Source organism: Quercus lobata, chromosome 11 (assembly GCF_001633185.2).
Source record: "Quercus lobata isolate SW786 chromosome 11, ValleyOak3.0 Primary Assembly, whole genome shotgun sequence".
NCBI lineage: Eukaryota > Viridiplantae > Streptophyta > Magnoliopsida > Fagales > Fagaceae > Quercus > Quercus lobata.
In genome coordinates this window covers 10,205,813-10,219,832 of record NC_044914.1, presented here as the reverse complement: position 1 = coordinate 10,219,832, position 14,020 = coordinate 10,205,813, and the positions used below count along the sequence as shown (strand labels likewise).

The 14,020-nt window shown below is 37.3% G+C and overlaps 1 protein-coding gene across 4 annotated transcripts; it reads left to right on the top strand.

Moving 5' to 3' along the window:
* Positions 1–6,023: 6,023 nt before the first annotated feature.
* LOC115967819 (putative disease resistance protein At1g58400) lies at positions 6,024–13,627 on the top strand. 4 transcript variants are annotated; one of them, XR_004086564.1, is made up of 5 exons: positions 6,024–8,526; positions 9,383–9,469; positions 10,951–11,149; positions 12,663–12,854; positions 13,292–13,627. XR_004086564.1 is itself a non-coding variant. In XM_031086968.1 (3 exons), exons 1-2 carry the CDS (start codon positions 6,160–6,162, stop codon positions 9,440–9,442), a joined length of 2,427 nt encoding a protein of 808 aa, XP_030942828.1. In that variant the 5' UTR covers positions 6,024–6,159; the 3' UTR covers positions 9,443–9,469; positions 10,951–11,367. The 4 variants fall into 4 exon arrangements, 1 of the variants encoding a protein (XP_030942828.1); XR_004086565.1 differs by lacking the exon at positions 12,663–12,854; XR_004086563.1 differs by lacking the exon at positions 13,292–13,627 and having other exon boundaries at positions 12,663–13,249.
* Positions 13,628–14,020: the final 393 nt, after the last annotated feature.

Below are 14,020 nucleotides of genomic sequence, written 5' to 3'. Positions count from 1 at the left end.
ACTCGGAGCAGTGGCAACACTTATTGTCTCCGTTGCACCTTTTTTGATGGGCGCTCCAGAGGAAGCACCAATGATGAGATTGTCACCCAGCCAAGTCTCAGGAAAATCCTGTCCATAAGCCACCCAACCTCCCTTGGAGGCATGCCACTCTGCGAACCCAGTCTTGCTACTTGCAGCAGCAGAAACAATCCCAGCAGTAGGAAGGGATAAACGTCTATTGGATGTCGGAGCAGAAACAATGCTAGGATTCGGGGCTTCCCGAACTGTACCAGAGCCAACATAATCAACAAAAGATTTTTGTACTCTTCTCCAATAACTGGTATAGCCACTAGAAGCAAAGACTCCTCTTTGGGAGTTAGGCACTGCAAATTGGGGGCTCCTCCGTGACCAATAAGAAAAGGCCTGCAGCCTCAGGAAAGGATCCAAGGAAGGAAGGGATGGCACCACATCCTTAAAAACTGGAAGAATGTCCTGGTCAAAACCAAACTGTCGGAGCACCCGGTGTGCTAAATAATGAGTATATTTTGGGCCACTTGAAGAAGGCACAGGAAGCCAGGAGGGGCTAATGCAGGCAAGATAAGCCAGACTGCCCTCATCACCACGGCGCAAGTCAAAGGTATTACCTGTGGAAGATAAAAAAGAAGACAACACAGAATCACACGCAAAGCCAGGACCAAACTCACGAGGGGATCTCCAGTATAAGCTCCCTGCTTGGTCAAACAACTCCACAAGATTGAGGCCACCACCTTTCAAGCTAATCCAACGAAAAATAATGGGAAAGGCATCGGTAGAATTGCCACAAAGACCCTTCACTATGTCGGGGGATCCTTGGAACTTGTCCTTCACAAATTTCAAATTCCTGCACTTAGCCAAAATAGCTGCAGAACGGTCCCACATGAAAATCTGAAGAATAGCACAGTAAAGAGATGAAGTGATCACATAACAAGAATCACCCTCAGCCTCATCTCCATGAAGCTGGTCCAATTGAGAGTAAACATGACCTAAAAACAGAGGGGCCAAATGATACTGGGTACCTCGAGCCAACTTGATTGCCAACGGAAAAAACGAAGACTTAACCCCATACCCAGGGAACTCACTAAACAAAAACTTACTAAGCCAAAAGGCCAGAAAACCGGCCCACCTCACTTCCTTATCTTTCTCACGAGAGAGGGTCATCACCCATCTCCCCATCCTAGCCGGCTTACCACCAGAAGAGGCAGCGCGACCACCAAAATGACCAAATAGTTTTTCTTCTACCACGAGATCCTCACTAGAAAGGTAATATCAAAGGGGTTCTCTTCACCAAACACCGGGAGGAGGAAGTTATTAACCACATCCTCCAAGGTGATCGTCAATTCACCAGTAGAAAAGAAAAAAGTATGAAGGGAAGGGCACCAACGACGTACCAGATGCCTGAGCCCTTTGGCGTCTCTGAAGCCCTCAAGGTTTCTAGAAATAGCCACTGCCTTTAGGATACCGGCGCGCTCCAAACGACCCACAAACTCAGCATCAGACAATTCCTTGTCTACCCATATAGGCCAGCCCTGAATCTTTCCCGGAACAAAATCAAAGAAAATAGGAACTGCCTCTCGGATTCCTTGTCTGATCTGGAGATCGAAAATCTCTCTAGGATCAGGAACCTGGGCGGAACCAGCGAAACCCGCTTGGCCAGAAAACATCCAAACGTGAGGGGATGGAGGAGCCTCACCATGAGATATATGAGGGAAAAATAAACTGAGAGAATACCAAGGATCCCGTAAAGGGAAGGCCGGACGTTCAGTAACCTCGTGAGAATCACTCGGAGCAGAGTCAGAAGAACCTTCACCCTCAGAAGGACTGGGAGTATGCTCTCTCCTCTTTCGAGAAGAAGAAGAAGCCATCAGAACAACACAAAAAAAAAGAAAGATTGAAAGTGCAAAAGGGAGGAAGACCAGAGTAACAGAGAAGAAGAGAAAAAGAAATAGAAGACACAAAGAGTGAAAGACTCAGAGAAGCAAAGTGATAAGATGAAACGGCTACAATAAAGACGCAAATAGCAGTTGGGGAAAACAGTTTATGGAAAGACGCGCCAGTTGCCAAAAAAATTTAATTTGAAGAAGGGATTAATCAGCAGTTATTAATGAGAAATAATGGGAAACGAGAAAAGTGGGTAGAGGAGTTTTACCTCAAACACCCAACTGCCACGTCCCGTATAAAGAGGAAGCTGCAAAAAGTAATAATTATAAGGGAATGCGACACGCAAAAAGGAGGTGACTAAAAGCAGCAGAAAAGGGCCGGGATCCCAGGTAAAAAGGAAGGGAACCCAGTAGAAGTTGAAAAAAGGGGGATACCACGAAAATCTTAGGAAACCTAAATCACTCACGCGTGGGTTTCAGGCAACCCACGAGCTCGGGGGGCTAAATGTTGAGGTCTAAAAAAAAGGATCACAATAAAATAAGCTTAAAACAGAAGAACAAGTCAAGCCCAAAAGGAAAAATTCAGGCTAAGCCCAAAGCAACAGATACGGAAGACCCATGGGGGAATAAAAGAAAGGCCCAGAGGATCCTGAAGCCCAAAAAAGAAAGAAGCATCCAAAAAGAGACCACGGCAAAGTATAAAGAAGCAAGGATCCTCAGGAACAATCAATAGGCATGGATCTCTTCAGGCACAAAGAAAAAGGAAGACTGGGACAGATCGATAGAAAGAAGACAGAAGAAGAAAACAAGAAATAAAAAGCAAAAAAATGCGAGCGACCTCTCATGGCACAGACAGAAAAGGCCTCGGGGAACCAGGACAGGGAAGAAGAATGATAACAAACGACTTTAAAAAATGGCAGAACAGGATTCCGCCCAAATAGGAAAGAAAGGGAAAAGAGGAAGACGCCAGAAATGGGGATGCCGAGAAGGGCATACCTCAGCACGTCCCGAAGAGGATGGCTAACCAGAAGCTTTCGAAAGAATCAGAACCAAGAGAAGGAAAGAATGAGAGAAAACGGAAAAAGGGACTTACCGAGACGATGGGGACAGAACATGCTCTGTTTGCAAAAGAACAAAACATGGGAACCAACGGTTCCTCGGGAAGCCCAGAAAACTCCATTATAAAAGGAGGGGATGGGTTGTGAAGAAGGCAGCGAGAAAAAAAAAAAGAAACACAAGAAAGAAGAAATTCTCTAGGAAAAACTATCAGAAAAATTTGTGCAGAAAGAAAAATACTAAGGGAAAAACAAATATTGCTTCCCGGTATCCTGTAAAAGCCACTATTGCACATACTCGGATTCAACGAGAATCAAACTTTGCAAGTTTTGAAGGCTGAAATAGCCATTCAAAACTGCAATTTTTGAGCTTGATTGGACCTTGTATCACGTCCTAGTGAGCTTTCTGTAATCAAACAGATAATGTATTAATGAAACACTGCTTCATAATTCCCAGGATCCCCACAGCACTATTTCTTTTTATCGTCTTGCTAATCCTGCTTTCTTTCTTTCTGAACTTAAGTTGTTAATTTTTGGCACTCTTCGATATCCTTGTTTGTCATTTTTCTTTATATTGTCAGGAGTATTCTCTGCATTCACTTGATTCTTAAACAGCTCGTTAGCTGCGATGAGTCAAGGTCCGGTCCACCAAATCCTTCCTTTTTTTCATTCAGGCCCGGGATCCTTGGGCCTGAGTGTCACGAAAAAGGCACTTTCACACTATTTATTCTCAGTTAAGTGGTGGGATAGTCTTGAGATTGATCAGGTCATCAGTCAGTTCCATAAGGACTTCCTTCCTCCAGTTCAGAAAGCCATTGCTCAGAAATCAAGATTTCAGTCTAGTTTAAACTCTGTCCAGGTCGTCGGAAAATCTAGCAAAGAATTAAAAGATCTTGCAATGCAATTGCTTTTTCAGTCAGAACAATTAGAGTCAGAAGAAAAGGTTTCTCCTGCCTTTTTAGAAGCTTCACTTAATCACTATCCATTCAACCCATTATTCCAGGACTCTCAAGATCCTTATGATGGTTACAACTTGGATAGTGATTAAGTTTCCCTGAATAGCACCAGTTACTATTCAGAACAGTTTAGCAGACAGGCTACCATTCATCTACAGCACTAATCACTGTTAATGAATAGTTCCCACACTCTGCCGACAAAAGACAAGACACTATTCATGAACAGTATCTAGCACTACTTTCCAGGAGTACTGTTTGCTTTCAGGGGAACAGGTTTTCACCCCTAGTTAAAGCAATTCACCTTCCGAAATTTCAGCAATCTTCAGAGGAATCCAAGGCTCCCTCCAGTCTACATAAAAAAGCTCAAGTTTCATTTTGAAGCAAGTCCAGTTGAAGCTACAATAGCAAAACTACTTCCTTTCTCCTTACAACCCTTAGTCTTGTAATTAGATGGTAACCTTAGTTTACATTTGTATTTCCCCAATCGGCTTTTACTCTTGTAATCATATGGCCCTGATCAGCCTTTTCAGTTCTATGACCCTGGTTAGTCTTTTATTTGTTCAAAGCCTGGTCACCTGAACCCCCAATCTGTAACTTACCCCTTTTTTGGAAAGCCAAGCCAGCAAGAGTAAAGCCAAGTACGAAGGAGGAAACTTTTGTATATAGTACGGCTTACCCTCAGTTACCCCTTCCAAGAGAAGATCCAAATACAGAGGCCAAGAATCCTCTGAGAAATTCCACAGGAAGAATATATATATATATATATATACACACATACTCCATTCTATTACTATATCATATTCGATTATATATATATATACATACTCCATTCTATTAGAGCATCTGTAGCAGATGTGGTAAATATGCCAAATGACAAATATTTGGCACATTTGCCACACCAAACACAAAAATGGAGGTTTATCAGATGTTCCAAATTCCAAAATTTATGCAACATGGCTATAGTACTGTCTCAAATATGAGACTGTACGAACAGATGTTGCAAAATTTTTTATAGTTTTTTATTCTCTTTTCTCTCTCCTTACTCTTCATTTTTTTCTTTTCTCTTCTCCCTCACCGGTTCCCTCTCTCTTCTCCCTGTATTATCTCTGTACTTATCTCTCAGGATCTTCGACTAGTCCGGAATGTTCACTGACAGCGACGACGGCGTAGCTCTGATGACGACAGCGCGTTCCGCCGGCGAGGGCTTGGAGGACAGCTTCTTGGAAACGCGCACCGATCTCTCTCACCCTCTGAAGTCGCCATTGCCGATCTCGCCCAGCCGCCATCAATATTGGTCAGCCACGCTCGATCTTACTGATCTCACTCACGGGCCGATCTCACCCCGAGGCCGTCGTCGATCTCACCCTCTTCCTTCTCCTCTCTGTCCGCCTGCACTCTGCCTCTCTTTGGTAGTGGGGTTTTTTTTTTTTTTTTTTTTTTCCTGCAATTTGGGTTAATCTGATATTGGTAAGTAATTGTGGTGGTTGGTTTGCAATAGAGGTGGGTTGTAGTGGTGGTGATGGTGGGTATTTGTGTTTGTTTTTTAAATTGTAGGCGGCAGGTGGTGGTTCAGTTGATCTGGGTGGTGGTGGTCTGTGGGCTATGGGCGGTGACAGTGGCAGTGGTGGTGGGCTGTGGGGGTGATGGCCGGTGGTGGCTGTCAGTGTTGTTGCCGTAGTGGATATTTGTGGCCGGTGGTTGTGCCATTGATGATAATGGGAGAGAGGATAATATATTATTTTAATCTGTAGTAAATATTATTTTAATGTATAGAATTGTATGATAAAACATCTGATAAATGAGATATTGTAAAATGATGTGATAAAATAATCAAGTAGGTCTTTAATGTAACAAAATGGCATAATTTTTGCCATATCTGCTTCGGATGCTCTTACTGTATCATATTCGGCCAAAAGATTTGTATGTGGCGAGTGTCCCTAGCTTTTATTTTTCTTCCTCAGCGTGTCCCACACGCTCAACTCACAAGACCAATTATCAATTATCAATAAAGAGCGGAGAAATGGTAAAGACGCGTCCCTTTCAACATCCACTTCAGATTTCAGCACTCTCTTAAAGATGCTGTACATTTGGATTAGCTGTACTCCGCTGGACTAGTTTCTGTGCACTATTTACCGAGTACTTCACCGGCCCCAAATTTTCCTAGCTCCTACAAAGGAGAAGAAAGAGCATCATTAAAATTGAAATGCTGTTGGCGTTTTCACCAAGGAGAGGTAACTATAATTCAGCTTCAAAATGAAGAGGTTTGTGGAGGGAGTCAGAGCTTTTTTATCCACAAAATTTGGGAAGGAACAAGGCCAGCCTGATCTGGAAGACACGACCCATTATTATTCAAGTACAGAAATACAGCGCTGCTGCGGAACCCACCGCCTTGGAGATGTCTTTGAGGAGTCGGATTCGGATGTAGTTATTGGACGTGAAGATGAAGTAAAAGAGCTTGTATCTCGACTGCTCGATGACAATGACGAAAGTCTCCGTGTGATTTCATTAATCGGCGATGAAGCACTTGGCAAGACCGCTTTGGCAAGGAATGTCTTTAACAGACTAGATATTCGGCAGCATTTCCCAAGGCGAGCCTGGATCCATGTTTCCGGAGATCTTGAATATAAAGCTCTCTTGCTCATCATATTAAAACAGCTTCCAATATGTAGCTTGAAGAACTCAGAGCTTATGAGCGAGGAAGAAATACGTGATAGGCTTTTCTTAATTTTAGCGGAGCACAGGTTTCTGATAGTGTTGGATGATCTCTGCACAGTAGATGTTTGGCTCAAGCTTGTCCGTGCCTTTGCAGATGCCTTTAACGGAAGTAGAGTCATTCTCACTACTCGAGACTTAAATGTTGCAAAGCAAATTGACCCGTGGGGTTTTCCACTTGAGCTAAGCCCATTAACTGAGGAGAGGAGTTGGTCATTGTTCTTGAAGAAGGTAGGCAGACCAGAATATCGTAAAGAACTAAACAACCTCAGGGGAGATATTTGGAGAATATGTGACGGTTTGCCTCTAGCAATCGTTCTACTGGGAGGGGTTTTGTCAGCTCTAGAATTTAAGGACTGGTCAAGGGTGATTGGGCTTGCTGAACAACGAAGAGGAAGCCAATCCCCTCTTGAAAATATCGTTGATTTTGGCTATGATCAACTTCCAGATTTTTTAAAGCCCTGTTTCCTATATCTGGCTCTCTTTCCTAAAGCCTATGAAATCCCCATACGGAGGCTGTTGCAGTTGTGGCTTGCCGAGGGATTTGTTCATCAATTCATACCTCATGAGAGAATTCCTGAAGATGAGGCAAAAAGATATTTGGAAGAGCTAGTGTGTAGAAACATGATTGAAATAGCAAAATGGAAATCAGATGGAAGCCCCAAAACGTGTCGAATGCCAACTTATCTCTATAATGATTTCTTGCCAAAAGCCAATGATAAAGGATTTCTTCATGTCCACCATTGCAAGAAAGATTTTACATCTGCAGATTCACCTGAGTCTTATATTCCAAGGCTTGCAGATCAATTTGGCAGCATATCTACTTCAGAATCTCATATTCAATGTCCATCTTCCTACCTTTCTTTCGACCCTAGAAAAGGATACAAATCCAACAAAGATATTGGTAAGTTTCTCAACACAATAATCATTACAAGTTTTGTCACGTTGAAGGTGCTTGACCTAGAGGGTGTCTACAAACCTTTGCTACCTAAGAAACTCGGTAAGTTTCAGAATTTAAGGTACCTAGGCTTACGATGGACTGGCCTTGACACATGTCCAGAGTCTGTTGGGGATCTACCATGTTTGGAGACTTTAGATTTGAAATGTACAAATGTAACCAGTTTGCCAAGTTCCATTTGGAAGGCAAAGAAGCTCAGACATCTCTATATGGAAGAGATGTCCATTGAGAAGCCACCAAAAAAGTCTTCACCTAACCTTCTGACATTAATGGAGCTCCATATTGGTGCTAATTGCCCCTATAGATATGGACTGAACAAGTTCACTAGCCTTAGGAAATTGGGGCTGACATGCGATTCACAATCAGCGAAGCAAACAGCCGAGTGCATCTCAAACCTTGGCAACCTTCAAACCTTAAGGTTGAAAGCAAGAGACCCGTTTGGTCAACCTGTAGAGCTCGTGCTGGCGCCTATGAAGGAACATCAGTCTCTCTCAAACTTATATTTATTTGGAGAGATAAAGATGAATGACATGGAGAACTTTCCACGAAACCTCAGAACTCTTACACTGTCGATGTCAGGACTAGAAATAGATCCAATGCCGAAGCTAGGGATGCTGCCTCAGCTGAACACCCTCAGGCTTTTTGCTCGCTCTTATGTAGGGTGGAAAATGACTTGTCCTTCTGCCCACTTTCCTAAGCTTCGTGTCTTGAAAATGTGGAATCTAGAGCGACTAGAGCAGTGGGAGGTGGAGGAAGGTGCAATGCCCGAACTTGTAGAGTTGGAAATTAGATGTTGCGAAAAACTTAAAAAGTTAGTTAAATTAGAGGAGCTGGATTCCTTGAAGGAGTTGATTTTAACAAACATGCCGCAGAAATTTGTAGAAGATATTAGAACAAGGATGGGCACAGGCATATTACTCACGAACAAGTGGGAATTTTCTGATTTACATGTAAGTTTTCTCCTCCTTTATTCTTTCTCTATTGTGTATTTTTTGTTGGGTATAAAGATGGCAGTAGAACAAAAATAAAGTATTTGATTTTTTTTAGGGGGTATTTGATTAATAATAATAATAATAATAATAATAATAATAATAAACTCAAAGATATATGACTTTTGATTGATTTTTTAATATTTTGCCACCAAAGATTTTAAAATCTCACAATTTTTTACACATTATTATTCCAATATAATTTCTTTAATTTAATTTAAATTCTATTCTATATTTAAACCATCCATTGTAATCTTCACATATCATATATTTATTTTAATGTTAGAATATATAATTTAATATACAATTATCATGATAAATACTTAATAATAATTATCATGGTGGAATTGTGTTAATAATGTTTATATTTTAAATATATTGTTCAATGATTATTATTAGTATGTGTAATGTTAATGGATATCCTTATGACACTTATGACAATTATTAATAAACTATTTTAAGAAAGCACAATTTTCATAAAAAAATATAAAAAATTTATCAAATAATTAATTATTTTATTATTTTTCATAAATTGTTTCTAAAAATATTTCATATACCAATATTGTTACGTTGTTAGAAATCTGTTAACTTTTCTTTATTATCCACTTAAAAGTAGTGGCATATTGTTCTTTCCGGAAAAGAAGCCATACAAAATTGTTTTCTGTTTTTTTTTTTTTTTTTTTTTAATTTTAATTTTAATTTTTTTTTTTATTTGAGCTGAAAATTTGTTTTGTTGTTAGTGAGTGGGTAGCATTCATCATTGATTACAGTTGGATTATTTGAATTGCTTTTTCTTTTTTAATTTATTGGTGTGTAGGTTAAGTATGATACATATACAAGTAAAGAAGAAACAGGAATGGAAGACACTGGATCATAAGGCAAAATGATTCAGGTGTTCAACTAGGTACGAATACCTTCTAACTCATATTCACTTCTATTAAAGAATACTTACAAATATAATCTTACATTTGTTTCCGTTGACTACAATTTTCTTGGAATAGTTCACATGAAGTGAAACTTTTCAGTGATAATTAGCTTTATTTGTTTTGAAATAAAATAGTATTTTACATGTAAAATATTTCAAGTAAAATATTTTTAAGCGTTTGGTATAAGAAGTAAAAAATTTCAAGCAAACAACCAAAACTAATGGTTCAACCACCAAAGCTACTAGTGCATGAGGTTCGGTGACTGAACTGCTAGAACCGATAGCCAAGACAGTGGCTTAGACTACCAGATTGCCAATAATGGTGTCTCCAATAACCGAATCGTCAACACCAGTAGCCGAATTGCGGCTTCAGTAATCAAACCTCCAACATTGGTTGCCACAACGATGTCTCCAGTGATTGGACCGCTGGCATTGGTTGTTGGAATGATGGCTTCAACCATCTGACCGTAAGAGCAGCGGCTTCGGCCATTAGACCCTAACATTGGTTGTTAGAGCGACGACTCTGGACACCGAACCAATGACTTAGCCACTAAAGGATTTTATGGTCAACATAAAATATTTTACAAGTTCAAACACATTTTACTTGCAAACAAACACCCAAAAATGGTAAAAAATTTTCCCAGAAAAATATTTTACTTTAGAACAAACGGAGAATAAACATATACACTTCCTTTTAATATAATGGTGTCATATGAAATACAATGCGGTAACTTTCATTTGAGAATAAATCAATGTTTTCTTGCATTCTCAACTCTAGGATTGAATATGATTCAAAAAAAAAAAAAAACTCTAGGATTGAATATTTAGTGTGCTCTCAAGACATTATATTCATACTAACTTATTATTCCCTAATTAACCACCTGTTTGTATGATTCATAGAACATTGGAACCATTCATGATTGCTCGTTGATCTTTGTGAGAGGTTGCTAATAAACTAATTTTTAATATCTAAAAAAAAAAATTTTTTATTGTGATAAATCAAATTAGTTTATATAAATATATAGTATTCTTTTGGGAATATATATGATCATACACTTCAAGACATTTGAGATGTATTTACAAATTTGGACATTTGGATGACGGTAGGCATACATGATACAACAATAGTCATGAATTTCAATTTTGTTATATTGTGCCTTTAATTTATATAACAAAATTTAATACAAAGATAAGCCTATATTTATTTTTAGTATACCAAAAATGATTAATGACCCATAAAAAAAATGATTAATGATTTTTTTTGAGAAAGAAATAATTAATGAAATTGATATTACAGTACAAACTACAAAGTGAGAGTAAGTCCTTCCTTCTAATAATTATGATATCATGTTTATATTATTTTTATTTTTGGAGCTATCTTAGAATTTTTTTATATTATTAAAGAGAGAGAGAGAGAGAGAGAGAGAGAGCTCCTAAGTAAATTAATGATTTTAACGCAGGATTAAAGCTTATGGAGGCTGGATTCCAGCGCTGGAGTACTCTTGGACATGATGGAGTCTCTGGAGTGCAAGAACACGACCGTCACTCAAACCTTTAACCTGCTATTGTTGATGGATGGTTGCTAATTAAAATGCGCTTCCTGAGACTCTCAGAGTGATCGACCTGGATTTTCCTGAGATTGTTTCTGAAATTACTAGAGTGAGTCAACCGTAGTTAGCACTGTTAGCCTTGAAATGGAAGATCACAATGATTTCATGAGTTTTCTTTTGATTTTCTTGTCAAAAATAATTTTTTTTCTAAGGTGATTCCAAGTATACTGAAATTTCTTGCAATATTTGAGTTGAATATTTTCCACTCTCTAATAAAGAGATATTTGATGAAATAAGCTTTGAGTGGTTATGGTATACTGTGAATTTTATATTTTCCACACTAAATATACCGTGATTGCATTGACTAATGAACTATATGATTGAATTTTATTATTTTCTTTCTTGTATAGGCCAATACAACCATGTTGTTGAATACAAAACTTAAGATACAATACCTAACAAATTGTGCCTAAATTTTTTCCATCAAATATTATAATAATTTTATATAAAACATTAATTCTGAAACAATACACTAGTATTAATTAATACCGAATATTTCGTTCCCCTAATCAAAACTGTACCTTACATTGTAAAAGAAATTTATGGCATTTGCCAGAATGCCCTAGGTAGCTTTGCCTCTCATTAAAACAACTAGTTTGCAACTCCATGCATATACAATATCATTCCTATATATATAATTTAAATACTATTGATAGTCATTTTTATATATTATTAACGCTTTAAAAAAATTTGTATGAATATTATTAGGTATAAAATGTAAATTGTCCATTTTTTTTTAAATTATTGTGAAGCACTTTTTTTATTTATTTTTTATGATTCATTTATTCTAGACTCTTTGGTTTTTGTACTTAATAACTCACTTAAATGAATATTTATGATGTGATCCCACATTTGATTCTAAAATTAAAAAATAAAATTCTTTAAGAATAAATAATTTAGGACACATGGCGCAATATTGGAACTTTAATTAGGAATTCTAATTTGAGTTTCTTTCAGCTTCACTTATTACTATATATATAGATTTTGATCAGAGGAACCGATGTGGATAAGTTAGGTTGCTCGCATTTGGGCCATTAAAAAAAAAAAAAAATTATAGAATGGTGATCCCAAGTGTAAGATGTTAGACAAATTGAAGGGTAGTTATTACACCAAGATCACAGTGTTCATCTATAACCATGTGGCTTTGCTATTTTGGTTAAGGAACGGGTAACATTAGACGAAAATTGTGCGTCTAGAGCCAACTAGAATTTCACTGCCTTAGGGAGCCTTAAGGATCATAAGCATGACTTACAGGTATTGGTGATATGACTAGCAAATTTTATGTTGAATCAAGATATGCGAAAGATAAGAAAGCAAAAGATGTGTTGAAAATCATTCTTGACAATCAATTTTGGAATGACTGTCATGTAATTATGCATATTGTGTCACCTTGCACTAGAAACAGCCAAGACATCTTAACCAATTGAGATATTGTTTACTTTAACTAAAATAGTATGATATTATGTTTTGAGGAGTATAGCTCCGCTTTTTTTTTTTTTTTGGGGACAAGTATAGCTCTGTTTACTGATTGTATATTTGTTTGTGTTGCGTATGGAACTTAGATGAGCGGTGGAAGTCATTTGGGTCTTGTGCACCAAACTTACAAATGTTTTCAATTTGGATTGTAAGTTTGCAATTTGGATCCTTAGCCAAGTAGCTGCCTCTTTGGGACATAAGCGGAATTTGAGTGTTTTTGAACAAGTACATACTGAAAGGAGAAATAGATTGGAGCATCAACAACTTAATGATCTTGTGTATGTTCATTATAACTGCTAGCTTAAAGATAGGCATATAGATCTTATTCAATTATTCAAATACTACTCTTGCTTTCTTTTATTTTAATATGTGGTTGGTTACTAATTATTCAAATGTTCATCTTATGGTATAGCGACAAAAATACGTTCAATTTTGGTCCTATTGATTATGTGAGTATTGATAGAACATAATTTTGAGTAGTGGAAGAAGAGGAACCTCCACTTCTTGATTATGAGAAGTTAGAGAATGCATTATACAAGGAGAGAGTTTATCCAATTGAAGAAGTGTCTAGCCATGCACAAGGAGATTAGTATATATTAAATTTTGTGAATTCTTTGCCTAGTTACATATTTTTAATAGATTGTTATGATTTATGAGAAATGATTATTAGAATCATACTTTTATTTATTGTTCTTTGGTTTTGGAATTTGTATAGATATGAAAATGACGTGATTGAGGATGATGACATTGATTTGGTATCATTTGGTGTTGAATGTGATGCTCCTCTCATATTTAGAGTTAGAAACCATCCTATTGATGTTGAAGATGAAGAGAATGAGGATGAGGATGAAGACGACAATGATGATAATGCTGGTGGTGGTGGTGCATTTGCTTCACATGATGATATTAATTTCAAATATCTTTATGACAAATGAGGCTTGTGTTGTTATCAAATGAACCTTAGAACTTAATAGTTTTTTGTTTGAAACTTATTTGTTATTTGGATGTAATGAACTTATCTATTTGGTTTTGTTGATAGTTTATTATGTTAAGGATGATTATTTTGTAATGTTAGTTCTATGGTTTAAGGATAGTTGTTTTGTAACGTTAGTTCTATGGGTAAGGATGATTATTTTGTAATGTTAATATGTTGATGTTTAGTACTCTTTGTTACATTTTGGTATTTTTATTTAGTAAATATAAGATATAAATTGCTGAAAAATTACATAAATTCTTTAAAAAGAAACATATGTATTACTATTAGTTTATGAGTATATAAAATTTATTTATTTATTTAATTTAAATATTATAAATTAAATTATTATTGACGTCATCGATTTAACCACTTGTCCAACCTCGGTTGAATTTTAATATCAATAATCAGCAACTTTTTCGGTTTTTTGACTATATTGTTTCTTAAAACTATGAACATAACTAATACTTT

Excerpts from the sequence above, each read along its gene's own strand:
- LOC115967819 (XM_031086968.1), top strand. The coding sequence starts at position 6,160 with ATGAAGAGGTTTGTGGAGGGAGTCAGAGCTTTTTTATCCACAAAATTT. Across the intron at positions 8,527-9,382 it reads GGGAATTTTCTGATTTACAT|GTTAAGTATGATACATATAC; the intron begins GTAAGTTTTCTC and ends ATTGGTGTGTAG.